At 45.7% G+C, this 27953-nt stretch overlaps 1 protein-coding gene across 6 annotated transcripts in view; it reads right to left on the bottom strand.

The window, feature by feature from the left end:
• LOC139396088 (protein phosphatase 3 catalytic subunit alpha-like) overlaps nt 1-27953 on the bottom strand; it is a 67247-nt gene that overhangs the window by 14982 nt on the left and 24312 nt on the right. For 3 of the 6 annotated variants that reach the window (XM_071143294.1, XM_071143297.1, XM_071143295.1), the window contains exons 2-12: nt 24982-25182; nt 16131-16255; nt 14098-14209; nt 12084-12229; nt 11614-11753; nt 9614-9691; nt 6741-6835; nt 6475-6639; nt 2809-2892; nt 1567-1651; nt 1386-1483 (exon numbers count right to left, since the gene is read on the bottom strand). In XM_071143294.1, coding sequence (XP_070999395.1) covers nt 1386-1483; nt 1567-1651; nt 2809-2892; nt 6475-6639; nt 6741-6835; nt 9614-9691; nt 11614-11753; nt 12084-12229; nt 14098-14209; nt 16131-16255; nt 24982-25182 — 1329 coding nt within the window. Of the gene's footprint in view, nt 1-1385; nt 1484-1566; nt 1652-2808; nt 2893-6474; nt 6640-6740; nt 6836-9613; nt 9692-11613; nt 11754-12083; nt 12230-14097; nt 14210-16130; nt 16256-24899; nt 24929-24981; nt 25183-27953 lie in introns of those variants that run through there. The other 3 variants (XM_071143296.1, XM_071143298.1, XM_071143300.1) reach the window with 2 other exon arrangements.

The raw sequence follows: 27953 nt of genomic DNA, 5'->3' as shown, positions 1-27953 counted from the left end.
GAGAGAGAGAGAGAGAGAGAGAGAGAGAGAGAGAGAGAGAGAGAGAGAGAGAGGATGAACATGGGATATATATATAGAGAGAGAGAGTGACAGAGGATGAACATGGGACAGAGAGTGAGAGGGTGACAGAGGATGAACATGGGACATAGAGAGAGAGAGAGAGAGAGAGAGGGTGACAGAGGATGAACATGGGATATATATATATAGAGAGAGAGTGACATAGGATGAACATGGGATATATATATAGAGAGAGAGAGTGACAGAGGATGAACATGGGACAGAGAGTGAGAGGGTGACAGAGGATGAACATGTGACATAGAGAGAGAGAGAGAGAGAGAGGGTGACAGAGGATGAACATGGGACATAGAGAGAGAGAGAGAGAGAGAGAGAGAGAGAGAGAGAGAGAGAGATAGAGATAGAGATAGAGAGAGAGAGAGAGAGAGAGAGAGAGAGAGAGAGAGAGAGAGAGAGAGAGAGAGAGAGAGAGAGAGAGAGAGTGAGAGAGAAATAAAGAGGGTGACAGAGGAAAGGAAATGAAGGAAAGAGAGGGGTGGACAGACAGACAGACAGACAGACAGACAGATAGATAGATAGATAGATAGATAGATAGATAGATAGATAGATAGATGTGCATTTGTATGTGTGTATGCAAATGTGTGTGAGAAAGTGGGAATGTGTGTGTGTGTGTACGTATGTGCATGCGTCATGAGAGTGTATGTAAATATGTGTGTATATGTGTGTGGGCGTGTTTGCCAGTATGTGTGTGTGTATGTGTGTATATGTGTGTGGGCGTGTTTGCCAGTGTCTGTGTGTGTGTGTGTGTGTGTGTATATGTGTGTGGGCGTGTTTGCCAGTGTGTGTGTGTGTGTGTGTGTGTATATGTGTGTGGGCGTGTTTGCCAGTGTGTGTGTGTGTGTGTGTGTGTATATGTGTGTGGGCGTGTTTGCCAGTGTGTGTGTGTGTGTGTGTATATGTGTGTGCATATGTGTGTGTATATGTGTGTGTATATGTGTGTGGGCATGTTTGCCAGTGTGTGTGTGTATATGTGTGTGGGTTTGTTTGCCTGTGTGTGTGTGTGTGTGTGTGTATATATGTGAGTGGGCGTGTTTGCCAGTGTGTGTGTGTGTGTGTGTGTGTGTGTGTGTGTGTGTGTGTGTGTGTGTGTGTGTGTGTGTGTGTGTGTGTGTGTGTGTGTGTGTGTGTGTGTGTGTATATGTGTGTATATGTGTGTGTGTGTATATGTGTGTGGGCGTGTTTGCCAGTGTGTGTGTGTGTGTGTGTGTGTGTGTGTGTGTGTGTGTGTGTGTGTGTATGTATATGTGTGTGGGCGTGTTTGCCAGTGTGTGTGTGTGTGTGTGTGTGTGTGTGTGTGTGTGTGTACTCACCGCTCTGCAGAGTCTGCTTGCCTCCTGACAGAACTCCGCTGGGCAGCATGCCAGTGGGTGTCAGTCCCTTCAGGGTCAATACGTTCTCACTCTCCTCCCTAAAACACACACACATAGAGGATTAAACACACACACACACACACACACACACACACACACACACACACACACACTGACTCACCGTAAAACTTGGAACATTTTGGCCATCTTCCCGATGGCACGGATCTTGTTCCTGATCACCTCTTTCCTAGCCGCCGCTGCATTGGCTGGAAGGAACCAATCAGAGAGGAGTAAAACACAGGACACCAATCACAAGGAAGTGAAAAGGAAGGTTATATTGCCATAAGATCTCCTAAACCTGTGTTAACCTCAGATCTGCATTGTGTCTCACCACCCCTCTTTTTACCCTACTGCTAATCTCTGTTCATCATATATGCATAGTCACTTTAACCACATCTACATGTACATGCAGTGAGGGAAAAAAGTATTTGATCCCCTGTTGATTTTGTACGTTTGCCCACTGACAAAGAAATGATCCGTCTATAATTTTAATGGTAGGTTTATTTGTGAGAGACAGAATAACAACAAAAAAATCCAGAAAAACATATGTCAAAAATGTTATAAATTGATTTGCATTTTATAGACGGATCATTCATTTGTCAGTGGGCAAAATCAGCAGGAGATCAAATACTTTTTTCCCTCACTGTATTACCTCAATAAGCCCGACTAACCGGTGTCTGTATATAACCTTGCTACTGTTATTTTCAAATGTATTTTTCCTGTTGTTTTATTTCTTTACACACACACACACACACACACACACACACACACACACACACACACACACACACACACACACACACACACACACACATTTTTTTCGCACTATTGGTTAGAGCCTGTAAATAAGCATTTCACCTGTTGTATTCGGCACACGTGACAAATAAACTTTTATTTAATTTGACCTTATTTTTGGTGTTTATCCTAAAATCCTATTCTTTCCCCATTGGGGTATGGCTGAACGGACCAGAGGTGACTCATTGGGGTATGGCTGAACGGACCAGAGGTGACTCATTGGGGTATGGCTGAACGGACCAGAGGTGACTCATTGGGGTATGGCTGAACGGACCAGAGGTGACTCATTGGGGTATGGCTGAACGGACCAGAGGTGACTCATTGGGGTATGGCTGAACGGACCAGAGGTGACTCATTGGGGTATGGCTGAACGGACCAGAGGTGACTCATTGGGGTATGGCTGAACGGACCAGAGGTAACTCATTGGGGTATGGCTGAACGGACCAGAGGTAACTATTTGGGGTATGGCTGAACGGACCAGAGGTGGTGACTCATTGGGGTATGGCTGAACGGACCAGAGGTGACTCATTGGTTTTTAGGACTACAAGCTCTATAAAGGTATGATTACCATCATAGACCTCTTCCTCTCCATCATTCTCCATGAGCTCATCATCTGAACAGATACTGAGAACATTCACCAGCATCTCTGTCACTGTGGAAAGATAGAGACAGAGAGACAGAGAGACAGAGAGAGAAATCTGTAATGTCTTTATTCTTTTGGAACTTCTGTTAATGTAATGTTTATTGTTCTTTTTTATTGTTTATTTCACTTTTGTATATTATCTACTTCACTTGCTTTGGCCATGTTAACATATGTTTCCCATGCCAACAAAGCCCATGAATTGAATTGAGAGAGAGAGAGAGAGAGAGAGAGAGAGAGAGAGAGAGGGCATAGTCAATATGAGACAGAGAGAGAGAGAGAGAGAGAGAGAGAGAGAGAGGGCACAGTCAATATGAGACAGAGAGAGAGGGCACTGCCAAATGTATGACCATATTAGAGACACATATTTCCCTCAGATTACACAGACCCATAAATAATTAGAAAATAAACCCAATATTGATAAACTCATATCTATTGGGTGAAATACTACAGTGTACCATCACATCTGTCACGCCCTGACCTTCGAGTTTTTTATGTCTCTATTTTGGTTTGGTCAGGGTGTGATTTGGGTGGGCATTCTATGTTCCTTTTTCTATGTTTTTGTATTTATTTGTTTTGGCCGGATATGGTTTTCAATCAGGGACATCTGTCTGTCGTTGTCTCTGATTGGGAACCATACTTAGGTAGCTTTTTCCCCACATGGTTTTTGTGGGTAGTAATTTTCTGTTTTGTGTTTCTGCACCTGACAGGACTGTTTCTGTTTTGTGTTTCTGCACCTGACAGGACTGTTTGGGTTTTCGTTCATTCTCTTTGTGGTTTTTGTTATTTAGTGTTCAGTTGAAATAAAAGTATAAACACTTACCGCGCTGCGCTTTGGTCCGATGATTCCTCATCTTCCGACGATGAATATCGTTACAGAACTACCCACCACAAACGGACCAAGCAGCGTGGTAACGAGGAGCAGAGGGTTCAGGACTCCTGGACTTGGGAGGAGATATTGGACGGAGAGGGACCCTGGAGACAGGCTGGGGAATATTGCCGCCCAAAGGAAGAACTAGAGGCAGCCAAAGCTGAGGCAGCGATATGAGGCAAGGTAGCGCAGCAGGCACGAGAGGCAGCCCCCCAAAAATGTGTGGGGGGGCACACAGGGAGATTGGCGGAGTCAGGCGATAGACCTGAGCCAACTCCCCGTGCTTACCGGAAGCAGCGTGTTACTGGTCAGGCACCGTGTTATGCGGTGAAGCGTATGGTGTCTCCAGTGCGTGCTCATAGCCCGGAGCGCTATATGCCAGCCGCCCGCAAGTGCCATGCGAGAGTGGGCATCCAGCCAGGACGGATTGTACCAGCTCAGCGCGTTTGGTCTCCGGTGCGCCGTTTCGTCCCAGGGTATCCTGCCCCGGCTCTGCGTACTGTGTCTCCGGGGCGCTGGGAGGGTTCAGTTCGCCCTAAGCCTGCGCTCTGCCCGTGCTGGGAGAAAGTGGGCATTGAGCCTAATGGAGAGGTGCGAGTGCTATGCACCAGATCTCCAGTGCTCCCCCACAGCCCGGTTCGGCCTGCACTCTGGAGGGGCCGGGCTAAAGTGGGAATTCAGCCTGGAGGAGTGGTGCCAAGGCTGCGCACCAGAGCTCCCCCACAGCCCGGTTCATCCCGTGCCTCCTCCACGCACCAGGCCTCCTGTAGGTCTCCCCAGCCGGATGGGCCCTGTGGCAGACCCACATACTAGGCTGTCTCTGCGTCTCCTCCCTCCAGCGACGCCCTCCAGTCCAGAGCTCCCAGTGTCGCCCTCCAGTCAGGAGCTTCCAGTCAGGAGCTTCCAGCGACGCCCTCCAATCCGGACCCTCCAGAGGCGCCCTTTGGTCCGGAGCTTCCAGCGACGCCCTCCAATCCGGACCCTCCAGAGGCGCCCTTCGGTCCGGAGCTTCCAGCGACGCCCTCCAATCCGGACCCTCCAGAGGCGCCCTTCGGTCCGGAGCTTCCAGCGACGCCCTCCAATCCGGACCCTCCAGAGGCGCCCTTTGGTCCGGAGCTTCCAGCGACGCCCTCCAATCCGGACCCTCCAGAGGCGCCCTTCGGTCCGGAGCTTCCAGCGACGCCCTCCAATCCGGACCCTCCAGAGGCGCCCTTCGGTCCGGAGCTTCCAGCGACGCCCTCCAATCCGGACCCTCCAGAGGCGCCCTTCGGTCCGGAGCTTCCAGCGACGCCCTCCAATCCGGACCCTCCAGAGGCGCCCTTCGGTCCGGAGCTTCCAGCGACGCCCTCCAATCCGGACCCTCCAGAGGCGCCCTTCGGTCCGGAGCTTCCAGCGACGCCCTCCAATCCGGACCCTCCAGAGGCGCCCTTCGGTCCGGAGCTTCCAGCGACGCCCTCCAGTCCGGACCCTCCAGAGGCGCCCTTCGGTCCGGAGCTTCCAGCGACGCCCTCCAGTCCGGACCCTCCAGAGGCGCCCTTCGGTCCGGAGCTTCCAGCGGCGCCCTCCAGTCCGGGGCACTCTACGAGGGGGCCCAGTCCGGGGCCCGCTACGAGGGTCCCCAGTCCGGGGTCCGCTACCAGGGTCCCCAGTCTGGGGTCGGCGGCGAGGGTCCCCGCTCTATAGGCGCCACCTAAGTGGGCCAAGCCAGAGGTGGAGCGGGGCCTACGTCCCTCACCAGAGCCGCCACCACGGAGAAATGCCCACCCAGACCCGCCCCTATAGGTTCAGGTTTTGCGGCCGGAGTCTGCACCTTTGGGGGGGGGGGGTACTGTCACGCCCTGACCTTAGAGCTTTTTATGTCTCTATTCTGGTTTGGTCAGGGTGTGATTTGGGTGGGCATTCTATGTTCCTTTTTCTATGTTTTTGTATTTATTTGTTTTGGCAGGGTATGGTTTTCAATCAGGGACATCTGTCTGTCGTTATCTCTGATTGGGAACCATACTTAGGTAGCTTTTTCCCTCAGGGTTTTTGTGGGTAGTAATTTTCTGTTTTGTGTTTCTGCACCTGGTTTTGCACCGGGTTTTCGTTCATTCTCTTTGTTATTTAGTGTTCAGTTGAAATAAAAGTATAAACACTTACCGCGCTGCGCGTTGGTCCGATGATTCCTCATCTTCTGACGATGAATATCGTTACAGCAGCAAGATTTGTAACTTGTTACCACAAGAAAATGGCAACCAGTGAAGCTCAAACACTACTGTAAATACAACCCATATTTATGTTTATTTATTTTCCCTTTTGAGACAGAGAGAGACAGAATCAGAGAGAGAGAGAGACAGAGAGAGAGAGTGCACAGTCAATATGAGACAGAGAGAGAGAGAGCGAGAGAGAGAGAGAGAGAGAGAGAGAGAGAGAGAGAGAGAGACAGAGGGAGAGATACAGAGGGAGAGAGAGAGTGCACAGTCAACATGAGACAGAGAGAGAGAGAGAGAGAGACAGAGGGAGAGATACAGAGGGAGAGAGAGAGAGATACAGGGAGAGGCCACAGTCAATATGAGAGAGAGAGAGAGAGAGAGAGAGAGAGAGAGAGAGAGAGAGAGAGAGAGAGAGACAGAGAGAGGCCACAGTCAATATGAGAGAGAGAGAGAGAGAGAGAGAGAGAGAGAGAGAGAGAGAGAGACAGGCAAAGACCGAGACACAATAGAGAACATATTAAGAGAACATACTATTTTGGTGTTTGTAATACGTGTAGTCGTTGTTCACACCTTTCTCTCCAACGAAGGGCAGGGACCAGGTGAAGACATCCATGAAGTTGGGCAGCCAGTAGGGATGAGGGGAACAGTTGAACTGGCGGATGTTCATCACGTTGTTCTCATACTTCAGAACCGCCGCTGTGAGAGAGCGAGAGTGGGCAGGCCTGTTACACACTCATATCCTACTGGTGTGTGTGTGTGTGTGTGAGTGTGCGCGCGTGCGTGCGTGTGTCTCTGACCTTTGTTGTTGTAGACGTCCAGGTAGTTAGGTGCTGAGAAGATGGTGATGAGGGAGGGGAAGCCTGTAGTCTGACTCTTTCTGTACATTCGGTATCTAAACAGGGACACAGTCAGGGAATCCAGATTAGGATTAGGGTTAGGATTCCATAGATTGGGGTTGAACATTAAGGGGTGTAGGGTTAAATATATGGTTGTTGTGTGGTTAAGGTTAGACTTGACTATGGACAACTGTGTTTAGAAATGGAATGATTTGATTATGAAACCTGACGCTGCAAACACTTAACCCACATCCCCACCCCCCAAACACTTAACCCACATCCCCACCCCAAACACTTAACCCACATCCCCACCCCCAAACACTTAACCAACATCCCCACCCCCCAAACACTTAACCCACATCCCCACCCCCAAACACTTAACCCACATCCCCACCCCCAAACACTTAACCCATATCCCCACCCCCAAACACAACCCACATCCCCACCCCCCAAAACTTAACCCACATCCCCCCACCCCTCAAACACTTAACCCACAGCCCCACCCCCCAAACACTTAACCCACATCCCCACCCCCAAACACTTAACCCACATCCCCAGCCCCCAAACACTTAACCCACATCCCCACCCCCAAACACTTAACCCACATCCCCAGCCCCCAAACACTTAACCCACATCCCCAGCCCCCAAACATTTAACCCATATCCCACATCCCCCGCCCCTCAAACACTTAACCCACATCTCCACCCCCAAACACTTAACCCCCACCCCCAGCCCCCAAACACTTAACCCCCACCCCCCAAACACTTAACCCACATCCCCAGACCCCAAACACTTAACCCACATCCCCACCCCTCAAACACTTAACCCCCACCCCCAGCCCCCAAACACTTAACCCACATCCCCAGCCCCCAAACACTTAACCCACATCCCCCACCCCTCAAACACTTAACCCACATCTCCACACTTAACCCACATCCCCACCCCAAACACTTAACCCACAGCCCCACCCCCCAAACACTTAACCCACATCCCCACCCCCAAACACTTAACCCACATCCCCAGCCCCCAAACACTTAACCCACATCCCCAGCCCCCAAACACTTAACCCACATCCCCCACCCCTCAAACACTTAACCCACATCTCCACCCCCAAACACTTAACCCACATCCCCAGCCCCCAAACACTTAACCCCCACCCCCCAAACACTTAACCCACATCCCCAGACCCCAAACACTTAACCCACATCCCCAACCCTAAAACACTTAACCCCCACCCCCAGCCCCCAAACACTTAACCCACACCCCCAGCCCCCAAAACTTAACCCACATCCCCCCACCCCTCAAACACTTAACCCACACCCCCACCCCCAAACACTTAACCCACATCCCCACCCCCCAAACACTTAACCCACATCCCACCCCCCAAACACTTAACCCACATCCCACCCCCAAACACTTAACCCACATCCCCACCCCCAAACACTTAACCCATATCCCCACCCCCAAACACTTAACCCACATCCCCACCCCCCAAAACTTAACCCACACCCCCCCACCCCTCAAAAACGTAACCCACAGCCCCACCCCCCAAACACTTAACCCACATCCCCACCCCCAAACACTTAACCCACATCCCCAGCCCCCAAACACTTAACCCACATCCCCAGCCCCCAAACATTTAACCCACATCCCACATCCCCCACCCCTCAAACACTTAACCCACATCTCCACCCCCAAACACTTAACCCACATCCCCAGCCCCCAAACACTTAACCCACATCTCCACACTTAACCCACATCCCCACCCCAAACACTTAACCCACAGCCCCACCCCCCAAACACTTAACCCACATCCCCACCCCCAAAAACTTAACCCCCATCCCCACCCCTCAAACACTTAACCCCCATCCCCACCCCCAAACACTTAACGCACATTCCCACCCCCAAACACTTAACCCACATCCCCCACCCCTCAAACACTTAACCCACATCTCCACACTTAACCCACATCCCCACCCCAAACACTTAACCCACAGCCCCACCCCTCAAACACTTAACCCCCATCCCCACCCCAAACACTTAACGCACATTCCCACCCCCAAACACTTAACCCACATCCCCAGCCCACAAACACTTTACCCACATCCCCAGCCCCCAAACACTTAACCCACATCCCCCACCCCTCAAACACTTAACCCACATCTCCACCCGCAAACACTTAACCCACATCCCCAGCCCCCAAACACTTAACCCCCACCCCCCAAACACTTAACCCACATCCCCAGCCCCCAAACATTTAACCCACATCCCCAGCCCCCAAACATTTAACCCACATCCCACATCTCCCACCCCTCAAACACTTAACCCACATCTCCACCCCCAAACACTTAACCCACATCCCCAGCCCCCAAACACTTGACCCCCAGCCCCCAAACACTTAACCCCCATCCCCAGCCCCCAAACACTTAACCCCCATCCCCACCCCTCAAACACTTAACCCCCATCCCCACCCCCAAACACTTAACGCACATCCCCACCCCCAAACACTTAACCCACAATCCCAGCCCCAAACACTTAACCCACATCCCCAGCCCCCAAACACTTGACCCCCAGCCCCCAAACACTTAACCCCCATCCCCAGCCCCCAAACACTTAACCCCCATCCCCAGCCCCCGAACACTTAACCCCCATCCCCAGCCCCCAAACACTTAACCCCCATCCCCAGCCTCGGATCAACACACACTGTGGGGGACAGGTGAATGTTTTCAAACATAATACATTAAGTTAGAGTTTACTGTCACTATGTCACTCACCATGTGAAGAATAACACATTGTTTTGTCAATAACCAAAGAAAAAGTAGGGCTCCTCTTACCCAGAATCTTGCGCTTCATGTGCTCTGATGACTGACAACAAGTTGTTGGTCTGTAGAAACTCGCACACTGCAGGGTAACTGGAGAGAGAGATTTCATTCTGAACAACCCTGCATTATATCAGACTAGGATAGTAGGCCTACTCTGAAACAGTTTACATTGAATGACCACCAGGGGTCATCATTGAGTCCAAAATGAACAGCAGAACCAGCTCTAGTAGGAGGGCAGTCAGTGTATGTTCCTCTCAGTAGACTGGTGTAGGCTCCATATTGTATAGCACCATATTCTGACAACAGTCTCAACTATCCATCACTCCAATCCTCTGGTCTCTCATTTTATTAATCTCTTTTTTCTCCCTCACTCCCCCATCTCTCTCAAGCTCTTTTTTCCTCACTGTGTCTTAATATCAATCCCCAATCTAGCAATAGTAACCAGTAGGTTAAGTAGGGATTGTGGGATGTTTTTTGTTTTTTAATATATATTTTTATACAAATTTTACAAAATGTACATTAATGTATGTACAAAGACTTTACCATATCCCAAGCACTCCCTCCACCCACCTCAGTCCACCCACCTTGATTCCCTCCAAACCACTCACCCCAACCCCCTCCAAGCCACCCACCCCAATCACCCCATATACCGAACCCACACCCTCCCTCAGTTCGGTCCTAGAAAACAACAATTGTGCAGAGACATCACAACAAATAAACAAACAAAATACAAGGGGGGAAATCATTAGTCTCACATAGAAACAACTCAACACACAAGATACAGGGGGGAAAATCATTAGTCTCACATAGAAACAACTCAACACACAAGATACAGGGGGGTGGAAATCATTAGTCTCACATAGAAACAACTCAACACACAAGATACAGGGGGGGGAAATCATTAGTCTCACATAGAAACAACTCAACACACAAGATACAGGGGGGGGGAAATCATTAGTCTCACATAGAAACAACTCAACACACAAGATACAGGGGGGGGGAAATCATTAGTCTCACATAGAAACAACTCAACACACAAGATACAGGGGGGAAAAATCATTAGTCTCACATAGAAACAACTCAACACACAAGATACAGGGGGGGGGAAATCATTAGTCTCACATAGAAACAACTCAACACACAAGATACAGGGGGGAAAAATCATTAGTCTCACATAGAAACATCTCAACACACAAGATACAGGGGGGGAAATCATTAGTCTCACATAGAAACAACTCAACACACAAGATACAGGGGGGAAATCATTAGTCTCACATACAAACAACTCAACACACAAGATACAGGGGGGGGGAAATCATTAGTCTCACATAGAAACAACTCAACACACAAGATACAAGGGGGAAAATCATTAGTCTCACATAGAAACAACTCAACACACAAGATACAGAGAGGAAAATCATTAGTCTCACATACAAACAACTCAACACACAAGATACAGGGGGGGGGGGGGGGAAATCATTAGTCTCACATAGAAACAACTCAACACACAAGATACAGGGGGGGGGAAATCATTAGTCTCACATAGAAACAACTCAACACACAAGATACAGGGGGGAAAAATAATTAGTCTCACATACAAACAACTCAACACACAAGACACAGATACAAAAAGTGGAGCAACAAAAACAGAAACAAATCATTAAATAAATGATCAGTAAACCTTAGACAAACTTGTTTGGACTGAAAAGCATTATATTGATGACTGTACCTATGACTGCTGGGAATACCTACTAGGAAACCTTAAAGCAGTGGGATATGGTTTAAGCTGAAATATGTGTGTGTGGTTCTGCAGCTGTTGTACAAATCCCAATTAGTCTTTGGTTGTTGTATCTCTGAAGCAGCTTGTAGTTTACCAGTACAACATGTTTCCATCTCACCTCCAATACGTTGTTCCTCACCTTTCCCCTGTATATCACACCTAAAGACACACCAGATGTGAGTGTGTGTGTGTCCGTATTGGTGTCTGTGTGCGTTGTCATGTTAAAACATACCTGTAGAAGTAGGAGCAGCCTCTGACTGTGTTGTGGCCAAAGTACTCTTGCGTCTTCTCGTTGCCAAAGTCTTCGAGTGGGTCGGCCCACAGCAGGTCACACATGGGCCCGAATGCTGGAGGCTCCTTGAACCTGTCCAACTGGATTACAGAGACAACGACAGCACAACAGATGCATTCGCTGTATAGATACAATATATTCCTATCTACACAAGAGATAACCAGAACACAGGGATAACAGAACCTGTTCAACTGTACTAGAGAAAGAAACAGGACACACAGAAATAACACACACATACAGAGAGAGAGAGAGAGAGAGAGAGAGAGAGAGAGAGAGAGAGAGAGAGAACAGCATGTACTGTACAGGAAGTGGAGTCAAAACAAGGGTTGAATCTCCATGGTAACCAGGGCATTGACAGTGTTTGTGTGTTATAGAAAACATTGACAGTACAGTGGGCGTTGTGTCTGAACCTTTTTGATGTCGTCGAGCGTGTGGATCTCTGGCGAGAGCCCTCCATGGACACACAGGAACTGCTGGTTCATCAGAGCAGCCAGCGGCAAGCAGTCAAACGCATCCATACACGAGTCATACACCTGCTCAGAGTACTTTATCTTACCTGAGGAGGGGGAGGGGAGGGGAGAGAGAGAGGATGGGGGCAGAGTGAAAGGATGGGGGGGACAGAGAGAGAGAGACGGAGAGAGAAACAGAGAGAGAGAGGGAGAGAGAGATAGCGAGATAGCGAGAGAGAGGGAGAGAGGGAGAGAGAGAGAGAGAGAGAGAGAGAGAGAGAGAGAGAGAGAGAGAGAGAGAGAAAGAAAGAAAGAAAGAAAGAAAGAAAGAAAGTGAGAGGGAGAGATGGAGAGAGTAAATCAAAACACCATAGTGAAGTAGCCAAACTATGCTGTGTATGTGTGTGTACTGTACAGTATGTGTGGGTACATGTGTACAGTATGTGTGTGTACTGTACAGTATGTGTGTGTGTGTACATGTGTACAGTATGTGTGTGTACTGTACAGTATGTGTGGGTACATGTGTACAGTATGTGTGTGTACTGTACAGCATGTGTGGGTACATGTGTACAGTATGTGTGTGTACTGTACAGTATGTGTGTGTGTACATGTGTACAGTATGTGTGTGTACTGTACAGTATGTGTGGGTACAGTACGTGTGTGTATATGGGTACAGTATGTGTGTGTACAGTACATGTGTGTATATGTATATCTGATATGTTTGTCAGAGAGATTATTACTGTAGAGATAGATCATCAATACCATTTCACCAGCCTCTCCCTCTCTCTCTCTCTCTCTCTCTCTCTCTCTCTCTCTATCTCCCTCTCTCATTCTGCCTCTCTCCCTCTCTCTCTCTCTCTCTCTCTCTCTCTCTCTCTCTCTCTCTCTCTCTCTCTCTCTCTCTCTCTCTCTCTCTCTCTCTCCCTGTCTCTCTCTCTCTCTCTCTCTCTCTCTCTCTCTCTCTCTCTCTCTCTCTCTCTCTCTCTCACACACACACACACACACAGCAGATGGTAATTGAGGGCGCACACTATTCTCCATAAGCATCAGGGGAAATTAGACTCCTCGTCCCCTGGCCAATCACACACAGCAGACTACGTCCCTGGGCCAATCATTAAGGGCCAAATTAATTTCCTTCTAATCACCTGTTCTCTGACGGGGAGAGACAGAGAGGAGGATGGATGGATTCGTGCTTCTACACCTGCATTGCTTGCTGTTTGGGGTTTTAGGCTGGGTTTCTGTACAGCACTTTGAGATATCAGCTGATGTACGAAGGGCTATATAAATACATTTGATTTGATTTGATTTGATGAGAGGATGGAATGAGCGTTGGAGGAGAAATGGATGTGAGAGATGGAACAACGGAGAAGCTAGGACGCTAGTATTAAGGGAGGGGAGGAAAGGGAGGATACAAGAAGAGAACACACCCACTGGACACACACTGGTTGAATCAACATTTCTACTTCATTTCAATGAAATTATGTTGAAACAACGTGCAATACACTCTTAGAAAAAAAAGTGCTATCTAGGACCTAACATTGTTGGGGCTCCCGAGTGGCGCAGCGGTCTGAAGTACTGCATCTCAGTGCTAGAGGCGTCACTACAGATCCTGGTTCATTTCCAGGCTGTATCACAAACGGCTGTGATTGGGAGTCCCATAGGGCGGGGCACAACAGCCCAGCGTCATCCGGGTTAGGGTTCGGCCGGGGTAGGCCGTCATTGTAAATAAGAATTTGTTCTAAACTGACTTGCCTAGTTAAATAAAACAATAAAAAATGTCCCCATAGAAGAACCCTTTTGGTTCCAGTTAGAACCATTTTGGTTCCAGGAAGAACCCTTTTTGGTTCCTAAAAGGGTTCTACCTAAAACCAAAAAGGGTTCTAACTGGAACCAAAACTGGAACCAAAAAGGTATCTCCTATGGGGATAGTCAAATACTTTGAATTGAAGTCTGTGCTCAGTGGGCAAATACTCACATTCAGTTTTGAAAGTGAAATATTCTGTCAGGTGTCTACATTCATGGTTTCCCCGTAGAAGAAATAACGTCTTCGGGTAGAGGATTTTCAACGACCACAGATACAACACACACTGAGAGAGGAGAGAGAGGACAGATCTGTTAGTAACAGTACGGCTCAGAGGAAAAAATGACCAGTTAGCTACTCACTTGATGTCCTAGTATGCAGAAAGTAGTGTGCCTCTACGAAAGTATGCAGTAGCTAGTGTGCACTAGATAGTGTGCCCCTAGGAAATATGCAGTAGGTATTGTGTCCCTAGGTAGTATGCACTAGATAGTGTGAACTACAGTGCCTTGCGAAAGTATTCGGCCCCCTTGAACTTTGCAACCTTTTGCCACATTTCAGGCTTCAAACATAAAGATATAAAACTGTATTTTTTTGTGAAGAATCAACAATCATGAAGTGGAACGACATTTATTGGATATTTCAAACTTTTTTAACAAATCAAAAACTGAAAAATTGGGCTTGCAAAATTATTCATCCCCTTTACTTTCAGTGCAGGAAACTCTCTCCAGAAGTTCAGTGAGGATCTCTGAATGATCCAATGTTGACCTAAATGACTAATGATGATAAATACAATCCACCTGTGTGTAATCAAGTCTCCGTATAAATGCACCTGCACTGTGATAGTCTCAGAGGTCCGTTAAAAGCGCAGAGAGCATCATGAAGAACAAGGAACACACCAGGCAGGTCCGAGATACTGTTGTGAAGAAGTTTAAAGCCGGATTTGGATACAAAAAGATTTCCCAAGCTTTAAACATCCCAAGGAGCACTGTGCAAGCGATAATATTGAAATGGAAGGAGTATCAGACCACTGCAAATCTACCAAGACCTGGCCGTCCCTCTAAACTTTCAGCTCATACAAGGAGAAGACTGATCAGAGATGCAGCCAAGAGGCCCATGATCACTCTGGATGAACTGCAGAGATCTACAGCTGAGGTGGGAGACTCTGTCCATAGGACAACAATCAGTCGTATATTGCACAAATCTGGCCTTTATGGAAGAGTGGCAAGAAGAAAGCCATTTCTTAAAGATATCCATAAAAAGTGTTGTTTAAAGTTTGCCACAAGCCACCTGGGAGACACACCAAACATGTGGAAGAAGGTGCTCTGGTCAGATGAAACCAAAATTGAACTTTTTGGCAACAATGCAAAACGTTATGTTTGGCGTAAAAGCAACACAGCTCATCACCCTGAACACACCATCCCCACTGTCAAACATGGTGGTGGCAGCATCATGGTTTGGGCCTGCTTTTCTTCAGCAGGGACAGGGAAGATGGTTAAAATTGATGGGAAGATGGATGGAGCCAAATACAGGACCATTCTGGAAGAAAACCTGATGGAGTCTGCAAAAGACCTGAGACTGGGACGGAGATTTGTCTTCCAACAAGACAATGATCCAAAACATAAAGCAAAATCTACAATGGAATGGTTCAAAAATAAACATATTCAGGTGTTAGAATGGCCAAGTCAAAGTCCAGACCTGAATCCAATCGAGAATCTGTGGAAAGAACTGAAAACTGCTGTTCACAAATGCTCTCCATCCAACCTCACTGAGCTCGAGCTGTTTTGCAAGGAGGAATGGGAAAAAATGTCAGTCTCTCGATGTGCAAAACTGATAGAGACATACCCCAAGCAACTTACAGCTGTAATCGCAGCAAAAGGTGGCGCTACAAAGTATTAATTTAAGGGGGCTGAATAATTTTGCCCAATTTTTCAGTTTTTGATTTGTTAAAACAGTTTGAAATATCCAATAAATGTCGTTCCACTTCATGATTATGTCCCACTTGTTGTTGATTCTTCACAAAAAAATACAGTTTTATATCTTTATGTTTGAAGCCTGAAATGTGGCAAAAGGTCGCAGAGTTCAAGGGGGCCGAATACTTTCGCAAGGCACTGTAGGTGGTGTGCACTAGATAGTGTGGACTAGGTAGTGTGCACTAGATAGTGTGGACTAGACAGTGTGCACTAGGTCATCCGGGAGTGTGCCCTCACCTCAATACTGAAGTAACCCCGGTCCACGTAGTCCCCTAGGAAGAGGTAGCGTGTCGTCGCGGGGGAACCGCCCACCTCAAACAGCTTCATCAGGTCAAAGAACTGACCATGGATGTCTCCACACACTTAAACAACAACGTTACTCTCATAGAAGTGGACATTAGAATCCTAATCTGAAGAATCTCTATGCTTAGACTAACATACAACCTCAAACACAACAATGTTAAACACACAACCTCAGTTCTAAATAATCACATTCCTATTACTTTAGTTTCATCTAGTTTTACAATAGATTACAACCTGAGTATATTACTTTACTTTCATCTAGTTTTACAATAGATGCCAACCTGAGTATAATACTTTAGTTTCATATAGTTTTACAATAGATGCCAACCTGAGTATATTACTTTAGTTTCATCTAGTTTACAATAGATTACAACCTGAGTATATTACTTTAGTTTCATCTAGTTTTACAATAGATTACAACCAGAGTATAATACTTTAGTTTCATCTAGTCTTAAAATAGATTACAACCTGAATATATTCCAACCAGTCTCTGGAAGTGACGACAAAGCAGAAAGATAAACATCAACCATTTCTCATATTTTTCAAGTAAATTCCATGAAAATGTAAATTGTCAAATAAGAAAAGCCCTACTCTGACAGTGGCACAACCCCCACTACACTCACTCCTTCCTGTCATATGTTCCTACAGAACAAACAGCATAGAGCATTAGGGAGAAGCGTAATGGCTGCTGTCTGTCTGTGTGTGAAGCCTGCCCCCCAGCCTGCCTACCACCTCTTCTCTCTGGGGACTAGCAGTAACTGTGAAAACCATAGAGTAGCTAGCTACTGTCTCTTCTCTCACTGTGTGTGTGGGATGTGTGCTATCAAGGAATTATTTTACAGCTACCGTTTCCATGGAGAAAGACACACACCAAAGCTATCCAGTAGATACACAAGTCAAAACTAAAACAGAGATTTTTCTCTGGTATTTTTAATGTAGGCTATAGGCAGCGGCACAAGACCATTCTCTCTTTCTCCCCTTTCATTGTCCCTCTCTCTATTTATCTGCCAAACCATCTTCTGTTCCTCTGTCAGCATCTCTCTACCTCCCGTCCCACTTTCCCATCACTCTCTCAATTCATTTCAGTTCACCATATTATTGGCAAGGAGATTGTTTTGTAGATATTGACAAAGTACTGCTATTATTGAGAAAATCTAAAGGCGATTCATTCCATTAAGTGAAATTCGGCACAACAGTTATGATTAAGCCGAAAACAATTACTCATTATGGAAGATGTACATTTGACTTGTAATCTCTCTTTAACCCTACCTCCCCCTCTCTTTAACTCTACCTCCTCTCTCTTTAACTCTACCTCCTCTCTATTTAACTCTACCTCCTCTCTCTTTAACTCTACCTCCTCTCTATTTAACTCTACCTCCTCTCTATTTAACTCTACCTCCTCTCTATTTAACTCTACCTCCTCTCTATTTAACCCTACCTCCCCCTTTATTTAACCCTACCCCCCCCTCTATTTAACCCTACCTCCCCCACTATTTAACCCTACCTCTCCCTCTATTTAACTCTACCTCCTCTCCATGTAACCCTACCTCTCCCTCTATTTAACTCTACCTCCTCTCTATTTAACCCCACCTCCTCTCTATTTAACTCTACCTCCTCTCTATTTAACCCTACCTCCCCCACTATTTAACCCTACCTCTCCCTCTATTTAACTCTACCTCCTCTCTATTTAACCCCACCTCCTCTCTATTTAACTCTACCTCCTCTCTATTTAACTCTACCTCCTCTCTATTTAACTCTACCTCCTCTCTATTTAACCCAACCTCCTCTCTATTTAACCCTACCTCACCCTCTCTTTAACTCAACCTCCCCCTCAATTTAACCCTACCCCCCCCTCTATTTAACCCAACCTCCTCTCTATTTAACCCTACCTCACCCTCTCTTTAACTCAACCTCCCCCTCAATTTAACCCTACCCCCCCCCTCTATTTAACCCTACCTCCCCCACTATTTAACCCTACCTCTCCCTCTATTTAACTCTACCTCCTCTCCATTTAACCCTACCCCTCCCTCTATTTAACTCTACCTCCTCTCTATTTAACCCCACCTCCTCTCTATTTAACTCTACCTCCTCTCTATTTAACCCTACCTCCCCCTCTATTTAACTCTACCTCCTCTCTATTTACCCCTACATCCTCTCTATTTAACTCTACCTCCTCTCTATTTAACCCTACCTCCCCCTCTATTTAACTCTACCTCCTCTCTATTTAACCCTACCTCCCCCTCTATTTAACTCTACCTCCCCCTCTATTTAACTCTACCTCGTCTCTATTTAACCCTACCTCCCCCTCTATTTAACTCTACCTCCCCCTCTATTTAACTCTACCTCGTCTCTATTTAACCCTACCTCTCCCTCTATTTAACCCTACCTCTCCCTCTATTTAACTCTACCTCCTCTCTATTTAACCCTACCTCCTCTCTATTTAACTATACCTCCTCTATATTTAACCCTACCTCCCCTCTATTTAACTCTACCTCCCCCTCTATTTAACTCTACCTCCTCTCTATTTAACTCTACCTCCTCTCTATTTAACCCTACCTCCCCTCTATTTAACTCTACCTCCCCCTCTATTTAACTCAACCTCCTCTCTATTTAACCCTACCTCACCCTCTCTTAAACTCAACCTCCTCTCTATTTAACTCTACCTCCTCTCTATTTAACCCTACCTCACCCTCTCTTTAACTCTACCTCCTCTCTATTTAACCCTACCTCACCCTCTCTTTAACCCTACCTATACCATCTCTTTAACTCAACCTCCTCTCTATTTAACTCTACCTCCTCTCTATTTAACCCCACCTCCTCTCTATTTAACTCTACCTCCTCTCTATTTAACCCTACCTCCCTCTCTATTTAACCCTACCTCCCCCTCTATTTAACCCTACCTCTCCCTCTATTTAACCCTACCTCTCCCTCTATTTAATTCTACCTCACCCTCTCTTTAACTCTACCTCCTCTCTATTTAACCCTACCTCATCCTCTATTTAATTCTACCTCACCCTCTCTTTAACTCTACCTCCTCTCTATTTAACCCTACCTCACCCTCTCTTTAACCCTACCTCAGCATCTCTTTAACCCAACCTCCTCTCTATTTAACCCTACCTCACCCTCTCTTTAACTCAACCTCCCCCTCAATTTAACCCTACCCCCCCTCTATTTAACCCCACCTCCCCCACTATTTAACCCTACCTCTCCCTCTATTTAACTCTACCTCCTCTCCATTTAACCCTACCCCTCCCTCTATTTAACTCTACCTCCTCTCTATTTAACCCCACCTCCTCTCTATTTAACTCTACCTACTCTCTATTTAACCCTACCTCCCCCTCTATTTAACTCTACCTCCTCTCTATTTACCCCTACATCCTCTCTATTTAACTCTACCTCCTCTCTATTTAACCCTACCTCCCCCTCTATTTAACTCTACCTCCTCTCTATTTAACCCTACCTCCCCCTCTATTTAACTCTACCTCCCCCTCTATTTAACTCTACCTCGTCTCTATTTAACCCTACCTCCCCCTCTATTTAACTCTACCTCCCCCTCTATTTAACTCTACCTCGTCTCTATTTAACCCTACCTCTCCCTCTATTTAACCCTACCTCTCCCTCTATTTAACTCTACCTCCTCTCTATTTAACCCTACCTCCTCTCTATTTAACTATACCTCCTCTATATTTAACCCTACCTCCCCTCTATTTAACTCTACCTCCCCCTCTATTTAACTCTACCTCCTCTCTATTTAACTCTACCTCCTCTCTATTTAACCCTACCTCCCCTCTATTTAACTCTACCTCCCCCTCTATTTAACTCAACCTCCTCTCTATTTAACCCTACCTCACCCTCTCTTAAACTCAACCTCCTCTCTATTTAACTCTACCTCCTCTCTATTTAACCCTACCTCACCCTCTCTTTAACTCTACCTCCTCTCTATTTAACCCTACCTCACCCTCTCTTTAACCCTACCTATACCATCTCTTTAACTCAACCTCCTCTCTATTTAACCCTACCTCCCCCTCTCTTTAAGCCTACCTCCTCTCTATTTAACCCTACCTCACCCTCTCTTTAACTCTACCTCCTCTCTATTTAACCCTACCTCAACCTTTCTTTAACCCTACCTATACCATCTCTTTAACTCAACCTCCTCTCTATTTAACCCAACCTCCCCCTCTATTTAACCCTACCCCCCCTCTATTTAACCCTACCTCCCCCACTATTTAACCCTACCTCTCCCTCTATTTAACTCTACCTCCTCTCCATTTAACCCTACCTCTCCCTCTATTTAACTCTACCTCCTCTCTATTTAACCCCACCTCCTCTCTATTTAACTCTACCTCCTCTCTATTTAACCCTACCTCCCCCTCTATTTAACTCTACCTCCCCCTCTATTTAACTCTACCTCGTCTCTATTTAACCCTACCTCTCCCTCTATTTAACCCTACCTCTCCCTCTATTTAACTCTACCTCCTCTCTATTTAACCCTACCTCCTCTCTATTTAACTATACCTCCTCTATATTTAACCCTACCTCCCCTCTATTTAACTCTACCTCCCCCTCTATTTAACTCTACCTCCTCTCTATTTAACTCTACCTCCTCTCTATTTAACCCTACCTCCCCTCTATTTAACTCTACCTCCCCCTCTATTTAACTCAACCTCCTCTCTATTTAACCCTACCTCACCCTCTCTTAAACTCAACCTCCTCTCTATTTAACTCTACCTCCTCTCTATTTAACCCTACCTCACCCTCTCTTTAACTCTACCTCCTCTCTATTTAACCCTACCTCACCCTCTCTTTAACCCTACCTATACCATCTCTTTAACTCAACCTCCTCTCTATTTAACTCTACCTCCTCTCTATTTAACCCCACCTCCTCTCTATTTAACTCTACCTCCTCTCTATTTAACCCTACCTCCCTCTCTATTTAACCCTACCTCCCCCTCTATTTAACCCTACCTCTCCCTCTATTTAACCCTACCTCTCCCTCTATTTAATTCTACCTCACCCTCTCTTTAACTCTACCTCCTCTCTATTTAACCCTACCTCATCCTCTATTTAATTCTACCTCACCCTCTCTTTAACTCTACCTCCTCTCTATTTAACCCTACCTCACCCTCTCTTTAACCCTACCTCAGCATCTCTTTAACCCAACCTCCTCTCTATTTAACCCTACCTCACCCTCTCTTTAACTCAACCTCCCCCTCAATTTAACCCTACCCCCCCTCTATTTAACCCCACCTCCCCCACTATTTAACCCTACCTCTCCCTCTATTTAACTCTACCTCCTCTCCATTTAACCCTACCCCTCCCTCTATTTAACTCTACCTCCTCTCTATTTAACCCCACCTCCTCTCTATTTAACTCTACCTACTCTCTATTTAACCCTACCTCCCCCTCTATTTAACTCTACCTCCTCTCTATTTACCCCTACATCCTCTCTATTTAACTCTACCTCCTCTCTATTTAACCCTACCTCCCCCTCTATTTAACTCTACCTCCTCTCTATTTAACCCTACCTCCCCCTCTATTTAACTCTACCTCCCCCTCTATTTAACTCTACCTCGTCTCTATTTAACCCTACCTCCCCCTCTATTTAACTCTACCTCCCCCTCTATTTAACTCTACCTCGTCTCTATTTAACCCTACCTCTCCCTCTATTTAACCCTACCTCTCCCTCTATTTAACTCTACCTCCTCTCTATTTAACCCTACCTCCTCTCTATTTAACTATACCTCCTCTATATTTAACCCTACCTCCCCTCTATTTAACTCTACCTCCCCCTCTATTTAACTCTACCTCCTCTCTATTTAACTCTACCTCCTCTCTATTTAACCCTACCTCCCCTCTATTTAACTCTACCTCCCCCTCTATTTAACTCAACCTCCTCTCTATTTAACCCTACCTCACCCTCTCTTAAACTCAACCTCCTCTCTATTTAACTCTACCTCCTCTCTATTTAACCCTACCTCACCCTCTCTTTAACTCTACCTCCTCTCTATTTAACCCTACCTCACCCTCTCTTTAACCCTACCTATACCATCTCTTTAACTCAACCTCCTCTCTATTTAACCCTACCTCCCCCTCTCTTTAAGCCTACCTCCTCTCTATTTAACCCTACCTCACCCTCTCTTTAACTCTACCTCCTCTCTATTTAACCCTACCTCAACCTTTCTTTAACCCTACCTATACCATCTCTTTAACTCAACCTCCTCTCTATTTAACCCAACCTCCCCCTCTATTTAACCCTACCCCCCCTCTATTTAACCCTACCTCCCCCACTATTTAACCCTACCTCTCCCTCTATTTAACTCTACCTCCTCTCCATTTAACCCTACCTCTCCCTCTATTTAACTCTACCTCCTCTCTATTTAACCCCACCTCCTCTCTATTTAACTCTACCTCCTCTCTATTTAACCCTACCTCCCCCTCTATTTAACTCTACCTCCCCCTCTATTGAACTCTACCTCGTCTCTATTTAACCCTACCTCTCCCTCTATTTAACCCTACCTCTCCCTCTATTTAACTCTACCTCCTCTCTATTTAACACTACCTCCTCTCTATTTAACTCTACCTCCTCTCTATTTAACTCTACCCCCCCTCTATTTAACTACCTCCCCCTCTATTTAACTCTACCTCCCCTCTATTTAACTCTATCCCTCTATTTAACCCTACCTCCTACTCTATTTAACCCTACCTCTCCCTCTATTTAACTCTACCTCCTCTCTATTTACCCCTACCTCCTCTCTATTTAACTCTACCTCCTCTCTTTTTAACCCTACCTCCCCCTCTATTTAACTCTACCTCCTCTATATTTAACTCTACCTCCTCTCTATTTAACCCTACCTCACCCTCTCTTTAACTCTACCTCCTCTCTATTTAACCCTACCTCGCCCTTTCTTTAACCCTACCTACCCTCTCTTTAACACTACATCTCTTTAACCATACCACTCCCTCTTTTTAACCCTACCACCCTTCTCTTCAACCCTACCTCTCTTTAACCCTACATCTCCCTCTATTTAACCTTACCGCTGCCTCTATTTAACTATACCTCCTCTCTATTTAACCCTACCTCCTCTCTATTTAACTCTACCTCCTCTCTATTTAACCCTACCTCCCCCTCTATTTAACCCTACCTCTCCCTCTATTTAACTCAACCTCCTCTCTATTTAACCCTACCTCACCCTCTCTTTAACTCTACCTCCTCTCTATTTAACCCTACCTACCCTCTCTTTAACCCAACCTCTCTTTAACACTACATCTCCCTCTCTTCAACCCTAAACCCCCCCCCCCCTTTAACACTACATCTCTTTAACCCTACCTCTCCCTCTATTGACCCTACACCTCCCTCTCTTTAACCTGTTGAAACTCTAGGGGCAGTATTTCATTTTTGGATGAAAAACGTTCCTGTTTTAAACAAGATATTTTGTCACAAAAAGATGCTTGACTATGCATATAATTGACAGCTTTGGAAAGAAAACACTCTGACGTTTACAAAACTGCAAAGATATTATCTGTGAGTGCCACAGAACTGATGCTACAGGCGAAACCAAGATGAAACTTCAAACAGGAAGTGAGCAACATTTTTGAGGCGCTGTTTTCCATTGTCTCCTTATATGGCTGTGAATGCGCAAGGAAGGAGCCTACACTTTCTGTCGTTTCCCAAGGTGTTTGCAGCATTGTGGCGTATTTGTAGGCATATCATTGGAAGATTGACCATAAGACACCACATTTACCAGGTGTCCGCCTGGTGTCCTGCGTCAAAATTGGTGCGTAATCTCCAGGTGCAAGTATTCTTCCATGTGGATTCAGAGGAGAAAGCAGACTTCCACGAACGATATATCATCGAAGAGATATGTGAAAAACACCTTGAGGATTGATTCTAAAAAACGTTTGCCATGTTTCAGTCGATATTATGGAGTTAATTTGGAAAAAAGTTTGGCGTTTTGATGACTGAATTTCTTTTCTTTTTTTTGTAGCCAAGCGCGATGAACAAAACAGAGCGATTTCTCCTACACAAAGAATCTTTTTGGAAAAACTGAACATTTGCTATCTAACTGAGAGTCTCCTCATTGAAAACATCCGGAGTTCTTCAAAGGTAAATTATTTTATTTGAATGCTTTTCGTGTTTTTGTGAAAATGTTGCCCGCTGAATGCTACGCTAAATGCTACGCTAGCTATCAATACTCTTACACAAATGCTTGTTTTGCTATAGTTGAAAAGCATATTTTGAAAATCTGAGATGACAGTGTTGTTAACAAAAGGCTAAGCTTGAGAGCAAGCATATTTATTTCATTTCATTTGCGATTTTCATGAATAGTTAACGTTGCGTTATGGTAATGGGCTTGAGGCTGTATTTACGATCCCGGATCCGGGATGGCTAGTATCAAGATTAACCATACCTCTCTTTAACACTACATCTCTTTAACCCTACCTCCCCTCTCTTTAACACTACATCTCTTTAACCCTATCTCCCCCTCTCTTTAACCCTACCTCCCCCTCTATTTAACCCAACATCGTACATCTCCCTCTCTTTAACACCACATCTCTTTAACCCTACCTCCCCTCTCTTCCTTTCTCTTCTTACCCACCTCCCTCCCTCACTCTTCTCATTGTCCATCACTCCCCCTTTTTCTCTCCCTCCCTTCACCTCTCCACCTCCTTTCACCTCTTCTCCCATACCTCACCTCTCCTCACCTGTGACTGGGGCCTCTATATCCAGCATGGTCCTCTCTTTCCTCCCCACTCTCCTCCTTTCCTTCCCCCTCTCCCTCCTCACCTGTGACTGGGGCTTCTATATCCAGCATGGTCCTCTCCTGGCACAGGATGGCGGCTCCCTCATTGATGATGCGTAGGGCCACCACCTCCTCCAGACGGCCCTCCTTGGTGAGGTGGGCTTTTAGCAGGTCTACTCTAGGCTTCCCCTCACAGTCAAACACTTCCTTCATGGAGAGCCTGTGGCTCAGGGGGAAGGGGACCGCTAGAGAGAGGAGGAAGGGTAGATAGGGGAAAAAGGGAAAGGGAGAAAGATGGGGGGACAGGATGACAAAAAGTAGAAGGGAGAGAAATGTTTTTACACATTTTGTTACGTTACAGCCTTATTCAAAAAGGTAGTCAATTAATAAAAATGTGTAAAAATGTTCCTCCTCAATCTACACACAATACCTTATAATGACGAAGTGAAACAGAAAATACAGAAATACACAAGTATTCAGACACTTTGCTATGAGACTCGAAATTGAGCTCAGGTGCATCCTATTTCCATTGATCATCCTTGAGATATTTCTACAACTTCATTGGAGTCCACCTGTGGTAAATTCATTTGATTGGACATGATTTGGAAAGGCACTCTTCCTAGAGCTAGCCGCCCAGCCAAACTGATCAATCAGGGAATAAGGGCCTGGGTCAGGGAGGTGACCAAGAACCCGATGGTGACTCTAACGAAGCCCCAGAGTTCCTCTGTGGAGATGGGGAGAACCTTCCAGAAGGACAACCATCTCTGCAGCACTCCACCAATCAGGCCTTTATGGTAGAGTGGCCAGACGGAAGCCACTTCTCAGTAAAAGGCACATGACAGCCTGCTTGGAGTTTGCCAAAAGGCACCTAAAGACTCTCAGACCATGAGAAATAGGATGAAACAAAGACTGAACTCTTTGGCCTGAATGCCAAGTGTCAAGTGTTGAGGAAACCAGCCACCGCTCATCACCTGGCCAATACTATCCCTACCGGTGAAGCATGGTGGTGGCAGCATCGTGCTGTGGAGATGTTTTTCGGCAGGAGGGACTGGGAGACCAGTCAGGATCGAGGGAAAGATGAACAGAGCAAAGTACAGAGAGATCCTTGATGAAAACCTGGTCCAGAGCACAAAGGACCTCAGACTAGGGCGAAGGCTCACCTTCAAACCTTAGGACGACAACCCTAAGCACACAGCCAAGACAATGCAGGAGTGGCTTCAGGACAAGTCTCTGAATGTCCTTGAGTGGCCCAGCCAGAGCCCGACGCTCCTCATCCAACCTGACAGAGCTTGAGAGGATCTGCAGAGAAGAATACAGGTGTGCCAAGCTTGAAGCGTTATACCCAAGAATACTCGCAGCTGTAATCATTGCCAAAGGTGCTTCAACAAAGTACTGAGTAAAGGGCCTGAATACTTATGTAAATGTGATATTTCCATTTTTTATTTTGAATACATTTGCAAAACTTTCTAAAAACCTGTTTTTGCATTGTCATTATGGGTTATTTTATGTAGATTGCTAAATTTTAGAATAAGGCTGTAACGTAACAAAAAGTGAAGGGGTATGAATACTTTCTGAATGCACTGTACCTACCCACAGTGCCTTCAGGAAGTATTCACACCCCTTGACTTTTTCCACATTTTGTTGTGTAACAGCCTGAATTTAAAATGTATTAAACTTAGATGTTGTGTCACTTACAAACAATACCCCATAATGTCAAAGTGGAATTATATCGTTACAAGTTAATTAGAAATCAAAACCTGAAATGTCTTGAGTCAATAAGTATTCAACTTCTTTGCTACGGAAAGCCTAAATAAGTCCAGGAGTAAACATTTGCTTAACAAGTCACATAATAAGTTGCATGAAATCGCTCTGTGTGCAATAATAGTGTTTAACATGGTTTTTGAATGACTACTACTCTCTGTACCCCACATCTACAATTATCTGCAAGTTCCCTATGTCAAGCAGTGAATTTCAAAGACAGATTCAACCACAAAGACCAGGGATGTCTACAATGCCTCACAAAGAAGGGCACCTATTGGTAGATGGGTAAAAATAAAAAGTATACATTGAATATCCATTTGAGCATGGTGAAGTTATTAATTACATTTCACTGCAAAGATACAGGCGTCCTTCCTAACTTAGTTGCTGGAAAGGAAGGAAACCACTCAGGGATTTCACCATGAGGCCAATGGTGACTTTAAAATATTTACAGTTTAATGGGTGTGATAGGAGACAACTGTGGATGGATCAACAACATTGTAGCTACTCAACAATACAAACCTAAATGACATAAAGAAAAAAGGAAGCCTGTACAGAATACCATTTCTCCAAAACATGCATCCTGTTTGCATAGCCGCAGGAAGATGTTCGGGGATTTATTTATTTTGGGGGCTACAGACGGCTATATCGGTCCACTAATACTAGTAAAGGCCCAGTGCACTACTTTGTGCACTGCATACCTACGTACCTACCTACCTATCTACCTACCAGGGTTACTGCTAGCCGGCAACAGCCAAATTTGACTGCAAAAAAAATGAAAAGCCGATAAATAAAACTGTTGCCGGTCAAAATGACCAGGAGAACAAAAATGCCATTGCAAAATAATGATTTTTATTAATTGATGGAAATATGGTCTTTAGGTTCATTTACATAATTTTGTGGAATTAAATTGGTGCGTGTGTATTTTTGTTCGTCATCATGTATCTTATTTATCCAACACAAATATCAAATACGGAGATTTGTCACGATCGTTATAATGAGTGGACCAAGATGCAGTGTGATATGGTTCAATCCTCTTTATTTTGAAGTGAAACTCAAAGAAAACAATAAATGCAAAACAAAACGTGAAGCTGCTATAGTGCTCACAGGCAACTATATATAGTCAAGATCCCAAAAAGCACAATGGGGAAATGGCTGCCTAAATATGATCCCCAACCAGAGACAACGATAAACACCTAGATAACCCACCCTAGCCACGTGACAAGATTATTGACAAAAATTGCTCCGACAGAGAGAG

Source organism: Oncorhynchus clarkii, unplaced genomic scaffold (genome assembly GCF_045791955.1).
Source record: "Oncorhynchus clarkii lewisi isolate Uvic-CL-2024 unplaced genomic scaffold, UVic_Ocla_1.0 unplaced_contig_6424_pilon_pilon, whole genome shotgun sequence".
NCBI lineage: Eukaryota > Metazoa > Chordata > Actinopteri > Salmoniformes > Salmonidae > Oncorhynchus > Oncorhynchus clarkii.
This window is presented reverse-complemented; position numbering and strand designations above follow the sequence as displayed.